The sequence below is a fragment of the Salvelinus fontinalis genome, chromosome 19 (genome assembly GCF_029448725.1).
Source record: "Salvelinus fontinalis isolate EN_2023a chromosome 19, ASM2944872v1, whole genome shotgun sequence".
NCBI lineage: Eukaryota > Metazoa > Chordata > Actinopteri > Salmoniformes > Salmonidae > Salvelinus > Salvelinus fontinalis.
Genome location: NC_074683.1, coordinates 23,601,278 through 23,627,050, shown reverse-complemented (window position 1 = coordinate 23,627,050; position 25,773 = coordinate 23,601,278). Strand labels below are relative to the sequence as shown.

Below are 25,773 nucleotides of genomic sequence, written 5' to 3'. Positions count from 1 at the left end.
GATTTGATAGGGTTAAGGATAGGATGACGCTAAACTTGTTTTAGTAGAGATATTGATCAATGGGGAGAACTGATGAATTGAACACCACCAGCTGAATCTATACATGGAAATATAAGCACAAACATTCACATCAAAAAGAGACATTGTGTCTTTCAATCACCTCATATCAATTTAATCAAATACAATCATGAGTACATCAATAGCAGGACAACAAGAGGAACTGTAATTATGGAATGATATGAACACATCTCTACCCAGATGATCAGTACCCAGATCAGCTTTTGATCCAGGATTAGACATGCAGTAATGATATTCCTATAAGACTACTGATCTTCATTAGTCTGCTGCTCGCACATCAAGACCTGAGGGGAATGTCGAAAAGCAGGATCAAGGACTTATCCACCTTACTTTGATAAACAGATCCGGCTTTGTGACAAACCTCCCCTGGAGTCACACACACAGTACCAGCCACCTGTGAGCATCATACTACACCACACAGAAGCACTAGCCTGGGAGCAAGACAATTCCTGTATTAACAACACTGTTGCCAATGACAAAACGCTGACAAAAGCAGAAAAACAGACTGGTATCCAGGCTACAAAACACACCTAATAATATTATCAAGTTATTTCAAATCCTAGGGCAGTCATTCAGGTAATGTAAATCAGTCTTGCTGTATGAATCAGCATGGAACTCATACACATTTTTACTGCCAACAATGATAACAGATAGTTCTTTACTGTACAGAGGGCATTAAATGAGGAAACGATTAAGGATAATATATTTATTTAATCCAGTGATTGACTACTACTGTAAATAGCATTAGAGCCTGATAGAGCCATTCTCCACCAGTAGATATGCATTAGCCTAGGCCCAAGATGTGTGGCTTCACTGATTATTAAAACATGCTAGTACTTGTGAAAAATGACAATGGGTAATTAGGTTTTATATCCCAAATATCAACATGCAGACAGATTGTTGTTTTACAATAGTGGTTCTGTCTAAAAACAAATACAAAAGCAAATCCAGTGCATGAACTTAACTTGAACTATATTATATCCATGATAACCCCTATCATAACCATCTATACCATTTGAGAATGACCTTAACACGTGTGGTGTAGTAGGCTACATGAGAGATGTCTAGCTTTGAGGCAACAGTAACACACAGCATTAAATAAACTCATAACACAAATAAATTTGACACACAGCCACTAACATATCACCAGTCTGTTATACGTACACAATAGAAAAATCTAATCTTTTCAGCCTTCAACCATATGTAATTTGTAGATAATAACATATTGTAAGTCTATGCATTGGACAAAAAGTGCTTAGCTATGATTTTGTTCTCTTAGAAATCAAACCGTAACAACTGAAGTGCAAAGAAACTAGAGACGACATGTGGTGAATAATGTTTTGGTCCACCACCGAAGTCCAAAGAGTAGTAGGTGGCATTTCAATAATTCTACAATAGATTAAAAATAAATCATAAAAAGATGATTGGAATTAACTTGTTCTTTACGATTTATCATTTCAATTGGCAAGCCTAATCAAGAACTTCAGTTAGCATAGCAAATCAATATTAATTTGAAAAAAATACTAAAGAAAGAAATGTCTTTCTCCACATCTCCTACATCTGTGGTCGTCAACCGTTACCCGACAAAAAGATCCCACATGTAGACTTGTTCACCAGTTGTGTGTATGTATGAATATAGGAGAGCCTATAAGCTATAGGTAACTGCCAAAGTAAATGGAAACAATAGAGGAAATGAGGGATACAAAGTATACTGAATGCAGGTGCTTCCACACAGATGTGGTTCCAGAGTTAATTAAGCAATTAACATCCCATCATGCTTAGGGTCATGTACAAAAATGACCAATTGCCCAATTATTTTGGCTAGCATGGTTAGAAGAGATCTTATTTAATTTGAAAGGGGGGTCTCAAATGAGCATAGGGGGTTTAAACTGTGTGTCTCAGTCACCACATCTCAACCCAATTGAACACTTATGGGAGATTCTGGAGCGGCGCCTGAGACAGCCTTTTCCACCACCATCAAAACACCAAATTACAGATTTCCTGTGGAAGAATGGTGACACATCCCTCCAAAAGAGTTCCAGACACTTAGAATCTACACCAAGGCGCATTGAAGCTGTTCTGGCAGCTTGTTGGCCCAATGCCCTATTAAGACACTGTTGGTGAACCATTATTTTGGCAGTTATCTGTAGGCTATGAACACTTGACACCTCAACTGAAACAGGGTCCACCTAGAAACAGGGCTATTCTAACCTCCACCCACTGCTTCTATGTACAGCAGCTAACAAGCAAAGAGCCAATCCAAACAGGATGAGTTATAAGAGGTCAACTTTGGGACCTTCTTGAGTTTCGTGATTATATTAGAGTATTCCATCTTGCTACTATACATACTCCAGGTTACATATCTCACTGATATTCATATAACAAACCCAGTACATTTTTTAAATGTTATTTTAACAATTGGTTCATAAACTACTTTTTTCATGCTTTCTGTTTGCCATAGTGAGAGCTTCAATATGATAAGAGGAAGGCACTTGAATATAATCTTTATATTTGCCTGTCTATCTGTATTTGTTGTTCAGCAGGTAGCCTACACGGAGTTCCTTTTACTATGGACCCATTGTTATAAATATAATAAACCAAAGAATATAGGGAATTATGTATGCACAATAACATTTTAGTTGAAGTTCAAAATGTTGTTCCAGAGTGACATACTGTAGGTAAGGGGGATCCATAAAACTAACAAAAAAATGCTCTTTCATAGTCCTGATACAGCACGCACACCTTTGTCCTCTTCAAGGTGTCTCTATTCCAAATCTGTCCATCCATATCGGGAGCCAGAGTACAGCTCTTCCTCAGCACATTTAGTCACCAAGAGGGACAAGGGCAGGCAATAAAGGCCTGGTGTTTCTGGGTTCTGTGGATGTCACTCAGCTATTGTTGTTGTTCTTGTGGACATTACCACCTCCTCTCAGGATGACGGCCACCATGATGTAAGCTCTCACCTGATAGGTGGATGGAGCTCCATCAACAATGACCTTCAGGACACCACTGGAGTCATGTCCCAGAGCTGTAGACACAAACATAAAGGTGTATAAAAAAACAATGCCTCCTTCATACGTGTATACGCACTGTCATTAAAAGGTCATTGTATCAATGCCTCCCATTCCTGTATTAGGCTGCATTTATACAGGCAAATCCGATTCTGATATTTTTCTCACTAATTGGTCTTCCATCAATCAGCTCAACTCTGAAAAATATCTGATGTGAAAAGATCTGTGATTGGTCAAAAGGCCAGTTAGTGGAAAAAAGATCAGAATTGGGCTGCCTATCTAAACGCTGCCTTAGAGACATAGTGTCTCACCTTGACAACCTTGTCTGCCCCTGAGGTCAGTAGCCAGCCCGTGGTAGGCTCGTAGTGCATGTAAACTATGCTGTGTTTGCTGTCATGGAATGTTGCCGTGGGCGCCCGGCTATAAGACATGGGGATGGGGCAAAATAGTGTTATCACCATGGGAATTAAAGTATAGGATAATATGTGATGACCAGAGGATGATATTTGAGGCTTTTTTGTGCGTGCATGTTACTCACTCCTCGTCCGTGATGGACTCGTGGCAGCTGTCACACACCCGCACCTCAAACTCAAAGCCCATGAGAGGGATGGTGGAGCGCTTGGCCGAGCACTTCCCACACACTGCCTGCCCACACTTCCTGCAGTGGTGCTGGGGAGAGGAGACAGGAGACACTGAGCCTTGGGTTCAGCCTACAGATAAGGCCAATGTGTATATGGGGCGGCAGGGTAGCCTAGTGGTTAGAGCGTTGGACTAGTAACCGAAAGGTTGCAAGTTCAAATCCCCGAGCTGACAAGGTACAAATCTGTCGTTCTGCCCCTGAACAGGCAGTTAACCCACTGTTCCTAGGCCGTCATTGAAAATAAGAATTTGTTCTTAACTGACTTGCCTAGTTAAATAAAGGTAAAATAAAATAAATAAAATAAATATATCTCACTTCCCCTCACTCATGTAGTCACAAACAGCGGAGGCCAGGTCTATGTTTCTGCATTTCACACTGCCATAGATGGGTTCACTGTAAAGTCTACACCTGTAATATTTGGTGCATGTGACAAATACAATTTGGTTGTTTAGCAACAAAACTGACACGTGTAAGCAATTATGGGGCAAAACAGGCAAGGTTGGCCATTTTGTCTCCAATGTTTATTGAAAACATAAATACATTTGCACAATGAGCACTTGTCTCAACTACATCACATTCTGGCCATATTAGCAGACAAGAGTACATCAGTCAAAACAAGACATGGTATCAAGAACAAGATAAAACTAGCTAAAACGAGCCATGATTCCCCACATGGCAGCTTCTTGGCATTGTTGCGAGCTATCTAGCCATCCAGAATCACAACAAACTTCTGCCCCATTGAAGAGCGAGCATTGTTTGTGACCGAACCCATTTATACGAACAACATTAACTACGTTTTTCTCCTGCCCTCTTGTGGACAATATGTGAACTATATCCCACAGTGACAGTTTGGAGCCCACTGTACCTGTCGCAGGCCGATTTTCTTACTGTCCCACATCTGTTTAAAGTTCCAGAAGAATGGCTGCTCACACTTCTGACACGAATCACTGTCCAGCCACTCTGGGGTCTGAGGGAACACAGACAGACAGGTTAAATACAGACTCTAAATACTACTCTAATCAGCTTTTCCTTACTCAATCCTACCTTTAACTATCAGGAGTTTTAAAAGGAAACTAACCCAGATTCAGTGGTTAGGTATAACATAAGTGAGAGAAAGAACCAATCAGAGCCATAAGGCAGTCTACACTGAACACTCATTTGCATTCAGTACATAACCATTCTGAATTTCATTCAGAGTTTGTCATTCTCTCTCTGTACGTGTTCGCATTTCAGGTATCCCTCCATGGTGACAGAAACAGCCAGACAAAGCACTCTGCCATACCATGCTGTCAATGACAGAGGTGACAATGCACTCACAGAGCTGTGACTGGCCCATATCTAGGGCTAGACAGATTCTACGGAAGAAAGGTGTGCTTATGTCTGAGTGACACAACCCAGCCCTGTGCTCCAGCTAATCCTATACACAGCCCTGCCCAACACTCAGGCCTCACTGTAGATTTAACACCGTAGCACATTCATTCTCCTTCCCTCACCCGCTCTCTCCCTGAAAGTCCTATTGCATCCAAGTTGCTTAAGTCTGTGGGGTGTGTGTGAACCTTCGTACCCCCTCTGGTGACAATATGTGTCAGGAACTCAACCTGTCTACTTCACACACACACACGTCTCACAGCCTTGAGGTGGTCTTCCTCCCTCCTTCTGCTCCATCCCTCCATCTTTATCAGTCCATCCCTCCCTCACCTCCTGTCTGGTCACGTCCATGTTCCAGATGACGATGCCCCCATCTGAGCTGCAGGAGATCAGCTGACGTGTGTGTGGCGCGTAGCATAGGCCCTGGACCTTCTCACTGCATTGTTAACACACACACACACACTTAAAGAGTATGTGGTACAGAAATATTGTAGATTCTCCCCACCACCGCAATGACATCCTTGGCTGTGACATGAGTCACTTTCCAACTCTCCCAACAACATAACTGAACGTGAAACATCCTGGAGTTATGGATAATGAAGCGCCCTAAATGAGACTACTAACCACATTTCAATAGTTTCTAAGACTGTATCATATTGATTAAAGGCTCAGTGCAGTCAAAAATTTGATTATCCTGTGGTTTTATACACATTTCCACACTATGAGGTTGGTATAATACTGTGAAAATTATGATAACGCCCTTTTTGTGTAAGAGCTGTTTGAAAAGACCGCCTGAAATTTCCACCTATTTTGGTGGGATGGATTTTGGCCTGCCTGGTGACATCACATCATTCATTAATAGACCAATAAGAAGTGTTCCAAACATCTGTCAATAACAGCTACTTTTCCCCCTTTCTCCTCCCCACTCAGACCACTTCGACAGTCCTAGCTAAATTCTTGCTTGATAAATTGCTCTTTGCTAAGAAGCTATTTTTGCTTCTTTTTGACCATTTTAATTGAAAAGAAATCGCAGTAAGGTACTTCATTGTTACCCAGAAATGATTTGATATTGAGATAAAAACAGCTGCATTGGACCTTTAATATATTTAAGCAATAAGGCACAAGGGGGCCAATATACCACAGCTAAGGGCTGTTCTTATGCGCAACGCGGAGTGGCTGAATACAGCCCTTAGCCGTGGTATATTGGGCATATACAACAAACCACCGAGGTACCTTATTGCTATTATAAACTGGTTACCAACGAAATTAGAACAGTAAAAATAAATGTCATAACCGTGGTATTCGGTCTGATATACCACAGCTGTCAGCCAATCAGAATTCAGGACTCGAACCACGCAGTTTATAATGGGGGTTTTAATACTACAATGGAGACTACATTTGAAGACTGTATTGAAGGACTCTGTTGAGGTTCAGTGTGTGAATCTTACTTGTGTCCCTGAAGTTCAATAGCGGTGCCTTTGCGTCCCCCGATGTCCCACATGATGATGGAGTGATCTGAGCTGCCGGAGAACAACACTCTCTGGACCGGGTCCCAACACAGAGCTGTCACATTGCCTAAAGACAGCAGAACACAAAACACACATTCCTCAGCTCATCACTGGATATTAAACTTGACCTGGTCAAGTGGAACAAAAACAAGAGGCCTCAATTATTAGAAAGTGGACAAAAGTGACTCAGAGCAAATTCAAGTTGAAATTAACTAACCTCTCAATAATTGCCAAGTCTTTTGCTTTTAATGAACCACAATTCATCCATCTTGAGCCATGCTTGAGCACCCCCTTGTGTCTAATTCAAAGAGAAATATGTTCCAGTGCTTTTCACCAGCAGATATTTGCATAATGACAAACATGTGTAACCCCACTGATAACAGATAGGCCTGGAATAGTGGTGCTGTCAGCAGCATTGTCAGTCACACGCTCTTCTGTCAATATAGGAAGTAGGAGATGTGAGTGCTAAAACAACTGACCCCAGATCAGAACATAGGGTTTATAAATAGCTGTGAGGGTTGTCCTCTGGAGTATACAATGTCCCACACTACCTCTGTCACTGCGGCCAGGAGGGACGGTCAGTTAAGGTGAAAACATGGAAATAAAAAGTGGGTAGTAGACCGATTTATAAAATCTCCAAGGGTTTAAAATAGTATGTGTGTTTTCTTTCAAATATTTAGGGGCACTTTAAATAGGCTTCCTCTGCATATTGGAACCAATGGAGGAGTCCCAACTGGTGGTGTTTCAAGGCTGGGGGAGGATGGGGTACTAGGGGGTAGAGAACGAGTGTTGTTTTGCAACACGGGGTGTAGTAGTAATACCTGTGTGTCCTTTGAAGGTAGTTACCAGACTACAGCTGTCCAGCTCCAGCTTGAGGATGGTCACCTGACCAGAGTAGTCGCCCACAAAGGCGTGCCTCGTCTCCACGTCGAACCTGGGAGGGGCAGGGTCAAGGATGGCAATGATCGTGTAACTGAACTGTTTGCTTCTGAGCAACATCACGGATTTGCACACACTGTATTTATTCTATTCAATCAGTGTTCCCTGGTTGAAACCTACTCGTATCTGATCTGTATGTGGTTCATTCTATTCAGTGAAGGACTGACCGCCTTACACCTCTTAAATTTCCGACAAAAACAACCCACATCAGTAAAAACTTACAACCACAGTTAACTGTTCATTAGCTACAAAATCATAAGTATTTAGTCTCTGTACTCGGAGACCTTTCAGTGAGAGGCCAGAATGATAAATAAAAGCAATCAAGAGAGAGAAAACAACAAGACAAATCTTCTCAGAACACAATCAAACTTCTCCTCCTGAAAAGGGTTGCTGTACTAATCTGATCCCAGGCCAACTCAGAACCGTGGTTGTTTAGAAACATTTGCTGGATGACATAAAGAAAAAACACATTCCAAGTAGTTCCTTCATTTCAAGAATTTTGAACAACATATAATAAAAAATAAAATAAAAATTATTTCATCTTTATTTAACCAGTTAGGCCAGTTGAGAACAAGTTCTCATTTACAACAGCGACCGGGCAAAGATAAAGCAAAGCAGTGCAACCAAAACAACAGAGTTACACATGGAATCATCAAACGTACAGTCAATAACACAATAGAAAAATCTATGTACAGTTTGTGCAAACGTAACAATGACTTCTCTGGGTTTGTAAAAAGGTATACAAAGCCAAAACAAACTAAACGGCTGCCATATGAATGTCAGGAAGAAATCAGATTTTGTTGTTGTTGTTGTACTTAACATTGGAATTGTTTATCCCCGTCTATGAAGCATAAGTCAGTCCCAAGACCTCACAGAGCTAGTTGATATGGAGAGTCCACCACAGCGGAGTGGACCCAAATCTTTTATCTTGCCATTACGGAAATCTCCCGAACCATTGCCGCATGACTGAAGGCTATCGTTAGCGTTTCCAATTAAGAAAAGCTACTGGGACGCTTACCTGGCTCCCTCTCTGTCTACTGCATCGTAGGAGAAAGCGCAAGAGGGACATATCCTCCCATAGCGCCTCAAATATATACTTGCTTGAGGTGAAGGACACAGTCAAGTGCGCTGTTACCACTTGAAATGTCTGTGGCTTTAGACTTCACACACAGGTAGTACTTGCTAAGAAATTTGCTACATAGCAACTAGAGCTGGGAATTACATCACAATACTTAGGTGCCGATAGAATATGTATTACGATTCTTATGATTCGATACTGAGATTTTATTGCGATTTAATGTTCCAAACATATTTCTCACTATGTCTTCTGTAGAAAGACAAGAGAGCATGAGAAAACTAGTTTTGATCAGTCAGGGAAGTAAAATTACTGAAAACATGTTGGCTCAGTATTTAAAAAGATGGAGAACAAAAGCTATAGGATGAAAAATACTTGAGTTTTCTGTACAGCCTACTAGCGCTAGCTAATGCTACCTACAGTAGCATATTATTATTATTTTAAATCTTTATTTATTATTTTTTACAAATTGATACTTGGAATCAAATATCATCCAAAAATAATATTGCGATATATAACTGTAGTGATTTTTTTACCCCATCACTAACAGCAACAGCATGTGAATGGAATAGAATGAATAGAATAAATTAGAATAGAAAAATGTGGTTTGTAAAAGATGAAGGATACTGCAGTCCAGAGACCCAGGCGGTGGTGCGGTATAACCCCAACTGTGTTCCACTCTCAGAGCAGTGCCAGGTGAAGTTCTTGTCCTGTCCTGTACTGAGGACCCACTCCATCTCCAACACAAACAGCACCACTGTCACTCTGCCCTGGTGGGCTGACACAGAACATACACACACAATGTCATGATAATAAACCAACAATACTGGTCATATACTGTACATAGTAAAAAAAGTAGACAGATTGGTGTTCTTTGCATCCTTTGCATCCTTTAAAATGGATAAAGACAGACAAGATGTCAGTCATACAGTAGAACTGTTGGCAGCAAGCTCAATATTAGTACATTGCTTTTAGAAGCCTTGTAGCTAAAACCAACCAAAGCGCCATGAATAGAAGAAAATCCATTATTTTGTTTCATCCCTTCCTGACATTGACCAGAGTCAGCTGAGTCACACAAAGAACACAGCCTGGGGCCACACTTCCCATCTCACCCTGATAGGTCTGTGCCGGGGTCATCTTGTTGTAGTCTTCTGACAGGATGAACTCCTGAAACACAGAAAGTATGTCACTCACTGGTTTCCCCAAGAGAAAGCACAGTATTTCTTTGATATGGACATACTTTTAGGTCAAAATTACACAACGCTTGAAATTACCTTCTGACTCAAAAGGAAGCACTTAGGTTTAGCAAAGTATATCCATGTTAGTTTTAGGCTATGAATCCCATACAGAAACCCAGGTCTACACCTCCTGTAGATAGACATATTTAGTATCCCTGTGTTGATTGATCCACCTAACTGCTTAGCCAATCATGCGGAAGATTAGGTTACTCAGAGATGCAACTGGCAGTATTGGCAGTATTGATCAGTGCTGGTGTATGGAGAAGCAAAGAGTCAGTGCGAAAGAGCAAGAGACAGTAGCTAGCTACTTAGTGGCCCGCTAAATGTTAAACATGAAATCATGACTTGAACCAACACAACCAGACCCCAATCTGGCCCTAGGGTACGGTTTTTGGTATGTGTATCAGGCTAGACTGGGGGATAAGGCTGGATGCTTGGTATAAAAGTATGACGCCCATCATGACTGTATCTTAGACAACAGAAACAGTCACTTACAGAGATGGTTCCATTCTCCATCCCCATAGACAGCCTCCTGGTCTCTGGGTTAAAGGACATACAGGAGCAAGAATCTAGGAAGAGAAGGGAAATAAAGTAAGAAAATGTCTGCAATCTATACAAGTGTGGGGTGTCTCCACTCTCCAGTGCCATTGCAATGTGCTTTGAGGGGAAAATCTAGCTGGGCTAGTGACTACATAATGGAATTTCAGTGTCTTGCACAACATGCAGAAAGAACAAACAAGGGAAGTAGGGAACATGTCAAAATTAAGATGATTACTTGCAGTACACTTTAGGAAATGGAACTGAAGAGGGTGGTGATTTCCTGAATGACTTAAGACAGCCTTTCCAGACAGGCACATGCATAGGCTTATCTCTAGGAATCACAATTTGGAATGCATTTAAACGTAAGCCTGCCAGGCACAATGCACCAATTATTCATTAAAGGCCCAGTGCAGTCAAAAGTTCTTTTTTTGTGTTTTATACATTTCCACACTATGGAGGTTGGAATAGACTAATACTGTGAAATTGTGAACAATATGATCATGGTGAATTAGTGTAAGAGCTGTTTGAAAAGACTGTTTGAAATGTTAGCCTGTTTTGGTGGGATGGAGTTTGGTCTAGCTGGTGACTAGAGCTAGGACAATAAACCAAAAATGATTGACAACGTCCAAACTAAGCACTTACAGTGCATTCAGAAAGTATTCAGACCCTTTGACTTTTTCTACATTTTTAGTCAAACTCTCAACTGTATTTAATAAAATAAAAAATCCTCAACAATCTAACCCTAATGACAAAGCGAAAACAGGTTTGTAGAAATGCAAATAAAAATACAAATACCTTATTTACATCAGTATTTACAATCTATGCGATACGTAATTGAGCTCAGGTGCATCCTGCTCCCATATATCATCCTTGAGATGTTTCTACAACTTGATTAGAGTCCATCTGTGGTAAATTCAATTGATTGGACATTATTTGGAAAAGCACACACCAGTCTACATAAAGTCCCACAGTTCACAGTGCATGTCAGAGCAAAAACCAAGCCATGAGGTCGAAGTAACTGTACGTAGAGCTCCGAGACAGGATTGTGTCGAGGCACAGATCTGGGGAAGTGTATCAAAACATTTCTGCAGCAATGAAGGTCCAAGAACTTAGTGGCCTCCATTTCTAAATGGAAGAAGATGGCCACTCGGCCAAACTTAGCAATCAGGGGAGAAGGGTCTTGGTCAGGGAGGTGACCAAGAATCTGTGGAGATGGGAGAACCTTCCAGAAGGAAAACCATCTCTGCAGCACTCCACCAATCAGGCCTTTATGGTAGAGTGGCCAGATGGAAGCCACTCCTCAGTAAAAAGGCACATGACAGTCCGCTTGGAGTTTGCCAAAAGGCACCTAAAGGACACTCCATGAGAAACAAAATTCTCTGGTCTGATGACATAAAGATTGAAATCTTTGGCCTGAATGCCAATCGTCACATCTGGAGGAAACCTGGCACCATCCCTACGGTGAAGTATGGTGATGGCAGCATCATGCTGTGGGGATGTTTTTCAGCGGCAGGGAATGGGAGACTAGTCAGGATCGAGGGACAGACGAACGGCGCAAAGTACAGAGATCCTTGATGAAAACCTACTCCAGAGTACTTAGGACCTCAGACTGGGGTGAAGGTTCACCTTCCAACAGAACAATGACCCTAAACACACTACCAAGACAACGCAGGAGTGGCTTCAGGACAAGTCTCAATGTCCTTGAGTAGCCAAGCCAGAGCCTGGACTCGAACCCGATCAAACATCTCTGGAGAGACCTGAAAACAGCTGTGCAGCGACGCTCCCCATCCAACCTGACAGAGCTTGAGAGGATCTGCAGAGAAGAATGGAAGAAACTCCCGAAATACAGTTGAACCAAGCTTGTAGCGTCATACCCAAGAAGAGTCGACGCTGTAATCACTGCCAAAGGTGCTTTAACAAAGTACTGAGTAAATGGTCTGAAAACTTATGTAAATGTGATTTCAGTTTATATGCAAAAAAAATGTAAGCGTTTTGCTTTGTCATTATGGGGTATTGTGTGTGGTTGATGGCGGGGGAAAAAACAATTTAATCCATTTTAGAATAAGGATGTAACGTAACAAAATGAGGAAAAAGTCAAGGGCTCTGAATACTTTCCGAATGCACTGTATCATGGACATTTTGCTGATATTGTTCATTAAGATAAATAACCCTACTAGAGATACAGTATGTAAAGCTCGAAATGAAATAAGTTAGCTAATATGGGTGATTGTTAATGGGACAATTGATAACTACTACGTTGAATGATGTAGCTAAGGGTAATATAAAAAGTGTTTTTTTTTTTAAACTGTTGCACATGGTATAAAGTTATTGTTAAATGTATCAGTGATATTCAGTCAATTTAACTTGTTATGGATTTTTGTCCATATCGCCCAGCTCTACTGGTGACATCCCCAAGCAGTACATTAGTTAATAGACCAATAAGAGTGTTCCAAACCTCTGTCAATAACAGCTAGTTTTGTTCTCCTCACACTGACCACTCCCAGACAGTCAAGCAACATTTTTCGGATGAGAAGATGTATTTTGACTATTTTAATTTAATCACAATAAGGTACTTAATTGTTACTCAGAAATTATTTGATAGAGATACAAATGGCTGCGTTGGACCTTAAAACATTGGGTCAAGCTGAAATAGACTAAATGTTTGTTTACCTCATTCAAACTGGAACAGACGTTAAAACTACACAGGCAGAAGAGCTGTTCACAAAATGAGGCCAATGGAGCATTTTGTAGCATTTTGCTACACCAGCGATAACATCTGCAAAATATGTGTACGCGACCAATCATTTTTTTATAAGTAGAGCAAATCCATGCCAGAGTAGCCCTAAGATATTTTGGTATGTGAGATTGTTCTAGCAATTATCACATAGAAACTTTACTGGTAGGAAGTATGATTAACATGTTTTTTACATTTGTAGCACAAACCATTTTTGAGAAAATCATGATAAAAGTGGCCATAGAGTACCAAAGTACGAGTCATAATACTCAAAACAGGGAATGGTTCCAATTGTTTTTCCACCATTCATTTTTTTTTCAAATGGGATTTTAGAAACACTTAAAATAAGGGCTGTGTTTCGTGTGGGCTTACCCTGGCGTGACGTTTTGATAACCGTGCAAATCTCTCTAGGACAAGGTGACTTATCAATATATTCGCTTGTAAATAACTACAAAAAATGAAATGCTAATTAGCTGCTAATGTGGCAATCATAAAGAACTACATATACCATGGTGATCTGGACAAGACAATCGAGGCAAAGGTAAGAATCTCTGGATTAACTATCTAATGTTAGCTAAATGTAGTAATGAATAATTTAGCAACATTTCTTTAAAATGGACAATTCTGTGAACTGTCTCATGCAAGTTTTAAATTGACACAATACTTGTTTAGCAAAGGTTTCAGCTAGAGATGATGTGCAGTATCTCGCAGGGATTTGTGGTCTTGCATGATGTCTACTTTAATGCTAATTAGCATTTTCCAATATGAGAATAAATGGAGCCGAATATATTGTCCGAGAGAGATTTACATGGTTATCAAAAAATCACAAGTGTTTCTAAAAAATCCCCATGGGGAAATATGATTGAAACCATTTCTCAATTTGACCGCTAGGTTTAATGGGTATTAGGACACCTTCACTGGGGGGGGGAGGGGGGCTCTATTTTAGGTCCTTTTTAGACCCATACATGCCTCCTGTAAAACCCTATGATCCGTGATTGGTTTATGATACAGACAACATCCTGGTGTCATTATACTCCTTACAGTGTGCTCTGAAATTTGGAGGTCTAGATTCTGAAATACATATTTTCACAGTAATTTACTGAACATTAAAAATAATGTAAATATCTCAAAACTACCCTTTTTGATTTTGCTTATTTTCTGACAAATTGTTTGGAACAATATACTGTAATGGGAATTTGAATGTTCGTGCTTTTCTTATAACTAATCTAGGTGTTCTATTCATGTGCTGTTCTATAAACCAATTTCTGTGTTCATGCAAGTGGCTGACTGTGCAAATCCTTACTTATCAGTAGCTGCAACTTGGCAGTACGCCCAGACGTTGTTTTGAGAACAAACTAACGATATCTCAGTTTCAAGTTCTTAGCTTAGAGAGGAGAAGCCTTGTGAGGTGTTGGTTGGTCACATGAATGAAACAAAACGGTAATGATTAATGAATTATGCAAATATACCTTGTCTGTGTATAGCCGTATATCAGACAACTGCTGGGTTTGCCCAAAGAGGAGCTCCTGATTGACATGTGTACTTTGGTGCATTGATTTGGTGGGAACCGCTCCTGCGCACTGACAATGAACAATGACTCATTCAAGATTGAATTTGAGTGTCCCTATGTGTAAGAATTTTTCCACAACAATACTCTTCAAACATATCAAATTTCCAGTGGGTTCTCTGTTACTTTACATATTATACATAGAAATTAACCAATCAAAATACTCTTTTAGGATTGCACATTCTGCAAATCTCCAGCAGAGGGTTCTCTTTGAATCCATTTACTGTTGGTGGTGCTCATAAAATTGATCAGAACTTCAGAATTAGCAGAGAGCCCACTGGAAATGTTATGCACTTATAGAGTATATTGTTCCAAACAATACGTCTTAAAATTAACTAAATCAAAAAGGGTACTTTTGAGATATTCATGTTATGTTTAATAAATGAAATGTGAAGATTTGCATTTCAGAATCCAGACATACTCCATGTGTTAGAGCACACTATAAAGGAGTATAACGACACAAAGATGCAGTTTGTATCATGTACGGTTCACGGATCATAAAGTCTTACAGGAGGCATGTATAGGTCAAAAAAGGACCTAAAATGGCAAAATGTCATCATGATTTCCCCCAAACATTGTTTGGGATACAAATGTAAAAAACATATTAAACATACTTCCTCCCAATGAAGTTCTAACACAAGAATTGCCAGAACAATCTGAGATACCAAACATATTTTCCACTCCGGCTGGTGTGGAATCGCCCAGTAAGTCATGAGGTGATGACTCACCTGGCATTGTGTGGTAAACGCTGGGCCAGTACTGGCCACTGTCTCTCTTCAGCCATATCCGGATCGTCCTGCGGGTCACATAAAGCCATTCTGGTTTTGTATTGGTCGGGACTATCAAACTGCCGTAGGCACCACCATGTCAGAGAGGTATTGACTAAAATACAGTAGCATATAATAAACTTAGCAAAAAGATAAACTTCCCTTTATCAGGACCCTGCTTTCAAAGGTAATTCGTAAAAATCCAAATAACTTCACAGATCTTCATTGTAAAGGGTTTAAACACGGTTTCCCATGCTTGTTAGTGTCCTTAAGACACTAACAGCTTACAGACGGTAGGCAATTAAGGTCAAAGTTAGGACACTAAAGAGGCATTTCAACTGACTCTGAAAAACACCAAAACTAAGATGCCCAGGGTCCCCGCTCATCTGCATGAATGTGCCTAGGGATGCTGCAAGGAGGCATGAGGACTGCAGATGTGGCCAGGGCAATAAATGGCAATGTCCGTACTATGAGACACCTAAGACAGCGCTACAGGGAGACAGGACGGACAGCTGATCGTCCTCGCAGTGGCAGACCACGTGTAACACCTGCACAGGATCGGTACATCCAAACATCACACCTGGGGGACAGGTACAGGATGGCAACAACAACTGCCCGAGTTACACCGGGAACGCACAATCCCTCCATCAGTGCTCAGACTGTCCTCAATAAGCTGAGAGAGGCTGGACTGAAGGCTTGTTGTAAGGCAGGTCCTCACCAGACATCACCAGCAACAACGTCGCCTATGGGCACAAACCCACCGTCACTGGACCAGACAGGGCTGGCAAAAAGTGCTCTTCACTGATGAGTTGCGGTTTTGTCTCACCAGGGGTGATGGTCGGATTCGCGTTTATCGTCGAAGGAATGAGCGTGGAGAGTCCATCATGGTCTGGGGCGGTGTGTCACAGAGTCATCGGAGTGAGCTTGTTGTCATTGGGGCGGCAGGGTAGCCTAGTGGTTAGAGCGTTCCCCGAGCTGACAAGGTACAAATCTGTCGTTCTGCCCCTGAACAGGCAGTTAACCCACTGTTCCTAGGCCAAAAATAAGAATTTGTTCTTAACTGACTTGCCCAGTTAAAAAATATATATTTGCAGGCAATCTCATGTGGTACCATGTCAGAGAGTACCCTTCCTGCAGGCTCATCCTGACATGGCCCTTCAGCATGACAATGCCACCAGCCATACTGCTCGTTCTGTGCGTGATTTCCCGCAAGACAGGAATGTCAGTGTTCTGCCATGGCCAGCGAAGAGCCCAAATATCAATCCCATTGAGCACGTCTGGGACCTGTTGGATCGGAGGGTGAAGGCTAGGCCCATTCCCCCCAGAATTGTCCAGGAACTTGCAGGTGCCTTGGTGGAAGAGTGGGGATCTCAAAGCAAGAACTGGCAAATCTGGTGCAGTCCATAAGGAGATGTACTGCAGTACTTTTCACACTTGATTTTGACCCCCTTTGTTCACATTCTATTTCTGTCAGTGTGGAACTTGTTCAGTTCATGTCTCAGTTGTTGAATCTTGTTATGTTCATACAAATACATGTTAAGTTTGCCGAAGTGACTTTTTCATAACAGGTTATGAGAACTTATGCAGCAGGTTAGAAGAGAGCGGAGGAACGCTCAACTCCGTTCGCGTATATCGAGGCGGAGTTGATTATCGATAACTGGTCGCGCGATTTGCTAGCAACAACATTGAGTCAGCACCTGTCAATACTTGTAAAAATGTAAAATCTGAAAATTATTGTACCTATGTTTGTGCTTGTCCTGTACAACTGTGGGGTTCATACTTTTAGCGAATAAAACCACCGACTCTTTCCTCATAAGTCGGTGGATATATTTGAAAAAAGTCATGACAAGTATACATTTCAGAACCCTGCGGAAAGACCGCAATTGTAGGTACAGGCAGGCCTAACAGTTATCAGAATTTACATTTTTACAAGTATCGACTGATGGTGACGCATTGTTATTGCTAGGAAATGGCGCAACCAGTTATCAATACTCAACTCCGTCTCGATATACGCGAACGGAGTTGAGCGTTCCTCAGTTAGGATACTGAGGTTATGGTTTGATTTAAGGCTAGAGAAAACGCTCTCCTAACCTGCTACAAAAATGACTTCGTATCTTAGTGGCGTGAAAAGATGGTAATCAGTTTTAACTCTGGCCATGATGACGGTAACGAGTAGCGATAGGGAACTTATAGTACCAGTACATGTTTGCGTTGCTATAAATAGTGCACAATCTGTAATATTATATTTTACCTACTGTAGTCACATATTTGACATGGTCTCAAACATGATCATCCTACCTGTCCTCGGAGACGCTGATCACCCCGTCCTCCTTTGGAATTATGACCGCCGTGTTCACAACATCTTGGGAAGTCTCGATTTTGTTGAGCAGAACAGGAGTCCGAGTTTGCGGTTTGGGTTGTATTTCTGCCGCCATTCCAGAGGTATAGGCCTAGCTGCTTCGCTGGTTTTGGCTATCCGTAACATAACGCCCTAGTCGAGCCGCAGAAGTATTTTGTAGCAGCACTTTGAACACAGCACACGGTGTGTTGTGACAGCCAAAGACGCTGCTAGTCAGCTGACCACGGAGTTCTTCTTTGGGATTGGGTTGGCAGATCGCATCCAACGTTAAGGTACAAACACCGCCACCTACTGTACTGGAGTGTAAGCCCAGTCATGGCCTACCTGCATAAAATTATCTTCATTATTCCTCTTACTCTAAGTGAAAGAGCACCCTAGACACCACCTCTTCCTTTGCTGACCGGTGCAAGCGATAAAATTGCCTCCCCTTAATACTAGCATCCCACTCCCTTTGCCAAAGATCGAGCCCTTTTTCCCCAGCTCAAGGACTTGACTTCCCTGCGGCCAAGCGGGACCCATATATCTACCCCTCTCCTCACAGCACTCTTAACCACCACATTGGCCTTCTCATTACCCTCCACACCCACATAGGCGGGAACCCAGCAAACGCTTACCACTACTCCCATCCTCTTCAATCCCATTAACAGCACCACCATCTCCACAAACAAGTCTCCCCTAACTGACCTGCTCGTCTATACACTACACGACACTGCAGCCTAATCAGAGCAGATCACCACTCTGAGCGGCCATGAACTCGGCCACATACATTCACACAATCAGTTAACCGCTTACATACTCTAACATTGAAATCTGGGATATACACCCCTGCCCCTGACTGAATCCTTTGAACCATCTGTATATATCCTTAAAAACAAATAAAAACAAATATCTGTATACACAAAGGTATGTGGAAATCCCTTCAAATGAGTGGATTCAGCTATTTCATCCACACCCGTTGCTGACATGTGTATAAAATTGAGCACACAGCCATGCAATCTCCCTTAACAAACATTGTCAGTAGAATGGCCTTACTGAAGAGCTCAGTGGCACCGTCATAGGATGCCACCTTTCCAACAAGTCAGTTTGTAAAATTTCTGCCCTCCTAGAGTTGCCCTGGTGAACTGTAAGTGCTGTTATTGTGAAGTGGGAGCAACAATGGCTCAGCCACAAAGTTGTAGGCCACACAAGCTCACAGAACTGGACCGCCGAGTGCTGAAGCACGTAAAAATCATCTGTCCTCTGGAAACAACGTCAGCACAAGAACTGTTCATCGGGAGCTTCATGAAATAGGTTTCCATGGTCAAGCAGACGAACACAAGCCTAAGATCACCATGCGCAATGCCAAGCATCGGCTGTAGTGGTGTAAAGCTTGCCACCCTTGGACTCTGGAGCAGTGGACACCCGTTCTTTGGAGTGATGAATCATGCTTCACCATCTGGCAGTCTGACAGATTCATCTGGGTTTGGTGGCGGAGGAATAATGTTTTGGGTCCGTTATTCATGGTTTGGGATAGGCCCCTTAATTCCAGTGAAGGGAAATCGTAACACTACAACACACAAATGACATTCTAGACAATTCTGCACCTCCAACTTTGCTGCAACAGTTTGGGGAAGGCCCTTCCCTGTTTCAGCATGACAATGCCGCGTGCACAAAGTGAGGTCAATACTTGTCAAGATCGGTGTGTAAGAACTTGACTGGCCTGCACAGAACCATGACCTCAACCCCATTGAACACCTTTGGGATGAATTGGAACGCCGACTGTGAATCAGGCCTAAATCCCCCAACATCAGTGCCTGACCTCACTAACGCTCTTGTGGCTGAATGGAAGCAAGTCCCGCAGCAATGTTCCAATATCTATTGGAAAGCTTTCCCAGAAGAATGAAGATTGCTTCTATTACAAAAGGGGTACCAACTCCATATTATTGAAATTATATGTTCAATGAGCAGGTGTCCACATATACCTTTGGTCATGTGGTGTCTCTCCACCCAGTCTCACGTCCTCACCCCATTCTCTCCTGCCCTCAATCATGTCCAAATTACACTTGGTTTCAGAAACAGCCAGAGGAATGTTCACCAATGCAATTGCCAGCCCCCTCTCTCTCTACCCCAGTCCATATTCTACCACCTTCTGCCCGATTGTCCACCCGTACACCCTCTGCTTACCCACTCCTCACACCCAGCATTCCTCCAGTTACCTTGACTGCAGGATGTCCTTCTGAACTCCCTTTCAACATCACCCAGTACGCTAATGCAAGTTTGTCACACCTTATACTCAGTGGCAATTCCCCACTATCCACCTGCACTGCCTCTACAGGTGTCGTCCTGAATGCACCCACACACAATCTCATGGCCCTTGACTGTATGCTATCCAGGAGCTGTAGTAGCGTTATGGCTGCTGATTGATATGCAAAGCACCCATAATCCAAAGATGACCTGATCAATGCCTGGTACATATACAACCGTGTTTGTCTATCCGACCCCTAATCATATCCTGCCACTGCCCTCATGAGGTTCAGCACCTTCCTACACTTAATTTCAATATGCTCAACATGTCTCTTCCACGTTGGCCTCTCATCAGACCACATACCTGAATACTCATAGCTCAGACACCCTAAATAGACATACCTAAAAGTAACTGCTATTCATGTGTAATTACATGATACGGACATGCAAAAACTTGGAATACTTGGAAAGACGACATCTGGGAGATTATTAGGAAATGATCAGAAGATAGGAGTTACATAGTTCAGAATACATAATAACCGTTGAATTTTTTACATTTTGAAAGTCATCTCATTGACAAGCTATAAGATAATTATTGATGACTAGAGCTGGTAACACAGATGGCTTCCACAACATGTGAACAATATCAGAAAAAAATGGGATTGATAACTAGAAATTGGCAGATGTTTAAGTAAGTGATGTCAGGTGTTGTCACAGGACGTTTCCAAGTGTCCCTAAAACTTTCCAAAGTGGCATATGTCTGTAAATTTGATAATTAAAGTGCCATTACATATTTGCAATCCCTAAATACTATTTGTTCAGTATAAAGACACAATTTCTAACATATCAACCTCACTCAAACATTGTGGTGGTATGGGGTATCCAGGGTACATTCAAGTGTCTTTTAAACCTGTTCAAATTTTCCGAATGCGGTAATTGCACTGTTTTTGCACACTGGATATGGCTAAAAGTTATGTTCACATTTTTTTTTTTTTTAAATACAACACCAACCTCTCTCAAACATTGTGGTGGTGTCAGGGGACATACAGGGGATATCCAAGTTTTTTTCAACCACTCCAAAGTGCTGTAACGTTTAGCCTAGGCACGTCCAATGTATTCGTGTCACGACTTCTGCCGAAGTCGTTGCCTCTCCTTGTTCGGGCGGTGTTCGGCGGTCGAAGTCACCGGCCTTCTAGCCATCATCGATCCATTTTTCATTTTCCATTGGTTTTGTCTTGTCTTCCCACACACCTGTTTTCAATCCCATTCATTACCTATTGTGTATTTAACCCTCTGTTTCCCCTCATGTGTTTGTCAGAGATTGTTTTATGTCAAGTATTGTTTTCTTGTTGTATAGGTGTGCGACGGGGTCCTCGTACCCATGTTTATTTGATATATGTATATTTTCGTGCTTGGAGCATATCGAGTGGACATTTAGTAAAAGTCTACATTTACACTCCGTCTTACTCTCCTGCGTCTGACTTCCATGCCACCTATACACACTACTATGACAATTGGTCCCACATACAAATTAACTGTTTACAAAAACAATATAAAAGCAACAGACATACAATACATTAAAACATTTATAGGAATGTCTCATCAAAAACAAACTTAGTTACACACGTGCCCTACACTAAAAATGTGCAAAATTAGAAATAAGCTGAACAATTTACAAATGGCATTCGTGTTCGTATTACATCCCAGGTGTAGATTGATTAGATTTCACTTTCACCATAGCTTGTACGTGTCATGATAGTCTTTGAAGCAGTCTCGCTCTGCCAGGAAACAAAAAGCGATCTGGCATTTCGGACAGAAGATCTGGCACTTCGCAATTTTTTTGCACCTGTGTTTTGTGCAATGCTTGCAGTTCTTCCTTTTGTCATGTGTGTTGGATAGTGGCGCTCACCTTGAGTGGGGGTGTCTTGTGATGTATGTGAGGTTGCTTTGGGCCCCCAATGCAGCCATTTCCAACACCAGCTGCTCTCGTAAGGCCAACTGTGAGAGAGGGGTTTGACTTTTTTGCATTGGCCATCTGCTTGTGCAGAATGAAAGCATTTACTGTAGAAATGTCCACAAAGTGGTAAAAAAGGTCTTATACCACATCCTGGTCTTGTGGAGGACCTGGTGGTAGCCTATCAGAGCATCAGATAGGTTGACACCACCCATGCTGGAATTGTAGTCCTTCACAGAAACAGGGACATTCTTCCTCACCCATGCCCCGTTATTGAATGCCTTATGCTGTGTGGGGAGCATGGTAACTTCCCTAGTGTCCTTCCATTTCACATAAAGCAGCGTGTTAGTCCTGATCCAACGTACGGTCCCCTTCTCCGCTGTCTTTGTCATGTCGTTTACCTTGGTCTTGGGGAAACCTATTCTGTTAGGACGAATGGTGCCATAAGCCTCCATTTTCTTTTTCAAGAGGTCTATGAAAAGCATGGGACTAGTATAAAAATTGTCCACAAAGAGCTTGTACCCACTCCCAAGTAAGGTGAAGTCCATCAGTTGCATGACAGAGTCATAACTAAGGCTCTTCCCAGTGGGTGTGGATGTGATCACCTTGCCTTCATAGATGAAAAGTTTCACGTGTAGGCAGAGGTTGAATCGGCTAGCACAAAGAGCTTGTAGCCCCATTTGGTCGGCTTATTTTTCATATATTGCTTCAAGACAATTCGAGCCTTTGAGGCAACCATGCGCTCATCTATAGATTAATTTTGAGCAGGCCGGAAGTACGTTTTGCATGCCTCCACCATGACTCTTGCAATACGATCCTACCCTGCAGTGTCCTTCTTCTGGTCATGCTCCTGATCCTTTTGTGGGTCACTCATGTGAAGAGTACGGTTGATGGCCAAGAATCAGTTTTCACTAATGATGGAGGTGGGGAACTCGAACCGATAGAGTGGGGACTTGCCCCCCCGCTGCAACTAGTCTTTTGGGTTTAAACCTAAATTGTTCTGCCTCCTCATCATCCTCAAGGACCGTATGCCACCTGTCCTCAGTTTCATCTCCCTCTGTTGTGCTGCTTCCACTGCCTCTCCTCTGTTGAGGCCTAGATCTCCTCCCTGCCCTGCACCTCCAGATGAACTTGCAGTGGGAAGTGGTGCCAGGGTCTGCAGTGGGGGGGTTGAAGAGGAGTGGGGTCTTTGTCGAGTGGTGGATGTAGATCCATCAGACGGGGTGATTGACATTGCAGTGGGGGGTGAAGACCTTGACTGGTGGCAGCACTTGCTGGGGAGGGGTCTCTCCTTAACGTCATCATCCAAATCCTCTGCATCCTCCACTCTGTAGTGAATAAAATAAAGGGATATTGTTGTAAGTCACAGAATTACAGCTAACTAAATTTACAAAATGAAATTACTGTAAAGTAAAAACACCAAGCCTAAACTTCACGTGTACAGTGACTCACATAGAAGGTGAAGGACACACACAATGCAAACAGTAACACTTTGGAGACAAAGGCAGAGGTGAGAACCACAAATAAATCATGGCCATGAGAGATTAATGGCCTCTCCAAAGTTACAAGAATGTTACTTAGAACAGGAAACAGTGAACTAATATGAAACATAGTCAATAACTACTTTGGAATTATATAACATTAAAATGACTTGTTACATAGGCCTATGTAAACTAAATCCAAAGCACAAAAAGCAGACAACTTATAAAAAAGTAAATACGTAGTAAATTAGCTATATAATGTCATGAAAATAAGTGTGGATCGCCACTTATTAGAAAGCAATCTTCGTCTGCCGAGTCGAAATCCTCATTGTCCAAATCGTTCAATATTCTTAGTACTATTGTTTGTACAGATGAACGTGGTTCCTTCAGGTGTTTAGAAATTAATCCCAAGGATGAACCAGACTTGTGGAGGTCTACAATTTTTTTTCTGAGGTCTTGGCTGATTTCTTTTGATTTTCCCATGATGTCAAGCAAAGAGGCACTGAGTTTGATGGTAGGCCTGGAAATACATCCACAGGTACATCTCCAATTGTCTCAAATGACGTCAATTAACCTATCAGAAGCTTCTAAAGCCACATAATTTTCTGCAATTTTCCAAGCAGTTTAAAGGCACAGTCAACTGAGTGTATGTAAACTTCTGACCCACTGGAAATGTGATACAGTGAATTATAAGTGAAATAATCTGTATGTAAACAATTGTTGGAAAGTAGATGTCCTAACTGACTTGCCAAAACTTTAGTTTGTTAACAAGACATTTGTGGTGGTTGAAAAATGAGTTTTAATGACTCCAACCTAAGTGTATGTAAACTTCCGACTTCAACTGTACATCCTGTTTGCAACAAGGCACTAAAGTAATACTGCAAAAAATCTGGCAAAGCAATTAACTTTTTGGCCTGAATACAAATCCAATACAACACATTAAATCAAATCAAATCAAATGTATTTATATAGCCCTTCTTACATCAGCTGATATATCAAAGTGCTGTACAGAAACCCAGCCTAAAACCCCAAAACAGCAAGCAATGCAGGTGTAGAAGCACGGTGACTAGGAAAAACTCCCTAGATAGGCCAAAACCTAGGAAGAAACCTAGAGAGGAACCAGGCTATGAGGGGTGGCCAGTCCTCTTCTGGCTGTGCCGGGTGGAGATCATAACAGAACATGGCCAAGATGTTCAAATGTTCATAAATGACCAGCATGGTCAAATAATAGTAATCACAGTGAACAGGTCAGGGTTCCATAGCCACAGGCAGAACAGTTGAAACTGGAGCAGCAGCACGGCCAGGTAGACTGGGGACAACAAGGAGTCATCATGCCAGGTAGTCCTGAGGCATGGTCCTAGGGCTCAGGTCCTCTGAGAGAGAGAAAGAAAGAGAGAAAGAGAGAATTAGAGAGAGCATATGGACACCGGATAAGACAGGAGAAGTACTCCAAGAATATAACAGACTGACCCTAGCCCCCCGACACATAAACTCCTGCAGCTTAAATAATTGAGGCTGAGACAGGAGGGGTCAGGTGACACTGTGGCCCCATCCGACGATACCCCTTGACAGGGCCAAACAGGCAGGAAGAGGCAGAAAGCACAGCCCCCACACCACTTGAGGGATACCTTCAACCACCAACTTACCATCCTGAGACAAGGCCGAGTATAGCCCACAAAGATCTCCGCCACGGCACAACCCAAGGGGGGGCGCCAACCCAGACAGGAAGACCATGTCAGTGACTCAACCCACTCTAGTGACGCATCTCTCCTAGGGACGGCATGGAAGAGCATCAGTAAGCCAGTGACTCAGCCCCTGTAATAGGGTTAGAGGCAGAAATTCCCAGTGGAGAGAGGGGAACCAGCCAGGCAGAGACAGCAAGGGCGGTTCGTTGCTCCAGTGCCTTTCCGTTCACCTTCACACTCCTGGGCCAGACTACACTCAATCATAGGACCTACTGAAGAGATGAGTCTTCAATGAAGACTTAAAGGTTGAGACCGAGTCTGCGTCTCTCACATGGGTAGGCAGACCATTCCATAAAAATGGAGCTCTATAGGAGAAAGCCCTGCCTCCAGCTGTTGGCTTAGAAATGCTAGGGACAATTAGGAGGCCTGCGTCTTGTGACCGTAGCGTATGTTTAGGTATGTACGGCAGGACCAAATCGGAAAGATAGGTAGGAGCAAGCCCATGTAATGCTTTGTAGGTTAGCAGTAAAACCTTGAAATCAGCTCTTGCCTTAACAGGAAGCCAGTGTAGGGAGGCTAGCACTGGAGTAATTTTGATGACATTTT

The 25,773-nt window shown here is 42.3% G+C and overlaps 1 protein-coding gene across 2 annotated transcripts; it reads right to left on the bottom strand.

Moving 5' to 3' along the window:
* Nucleotides 1–143: 143 nt before the first annotated feature.
* Nucleotides 144–18,047, bottom strand: LOC129816514 (WD repeat and FYVE domain-containing protein 2). Of its 2 annotated transcripts, XM_055871080.1 has the most exons (12): nt 17,764–18,047; nt 15,427–15,494; nt 10,353–10,426; nt 9,732–9,786; nt 9,247–9,397; nt 7,427–7,539; nt 6,546–6,672; nt 5,428–5,533; nt 4,595–4,696; nt 3,628–3,758; nt 3,401–3,509; nt 144–3,106 (listed from the first exon to the last, which is right to left on the bottom strand). In XM_055871080.1, the coding sequence occupies exons 1-12, from the start codon at nt 17,898–17,900 to the stop codon at nt 3,077–3,079; spliced, it is 1,203 nt and encodes a 400-aa protein (XP_055727055.1). In that variant the 5' UTR covers nt 17,901–18,047; the 3' UTR covers nt 144–3,076. The 2 variants fall into 2 exon arrangements, 1 of the variants encoding a protein (XP_055727055.1); XR_008753565.1 differs by lacking the exon at nt 5,428–5,533.
* Nucleotides 18,048–25,773: the final 7,726 nt, after the last annotated feature.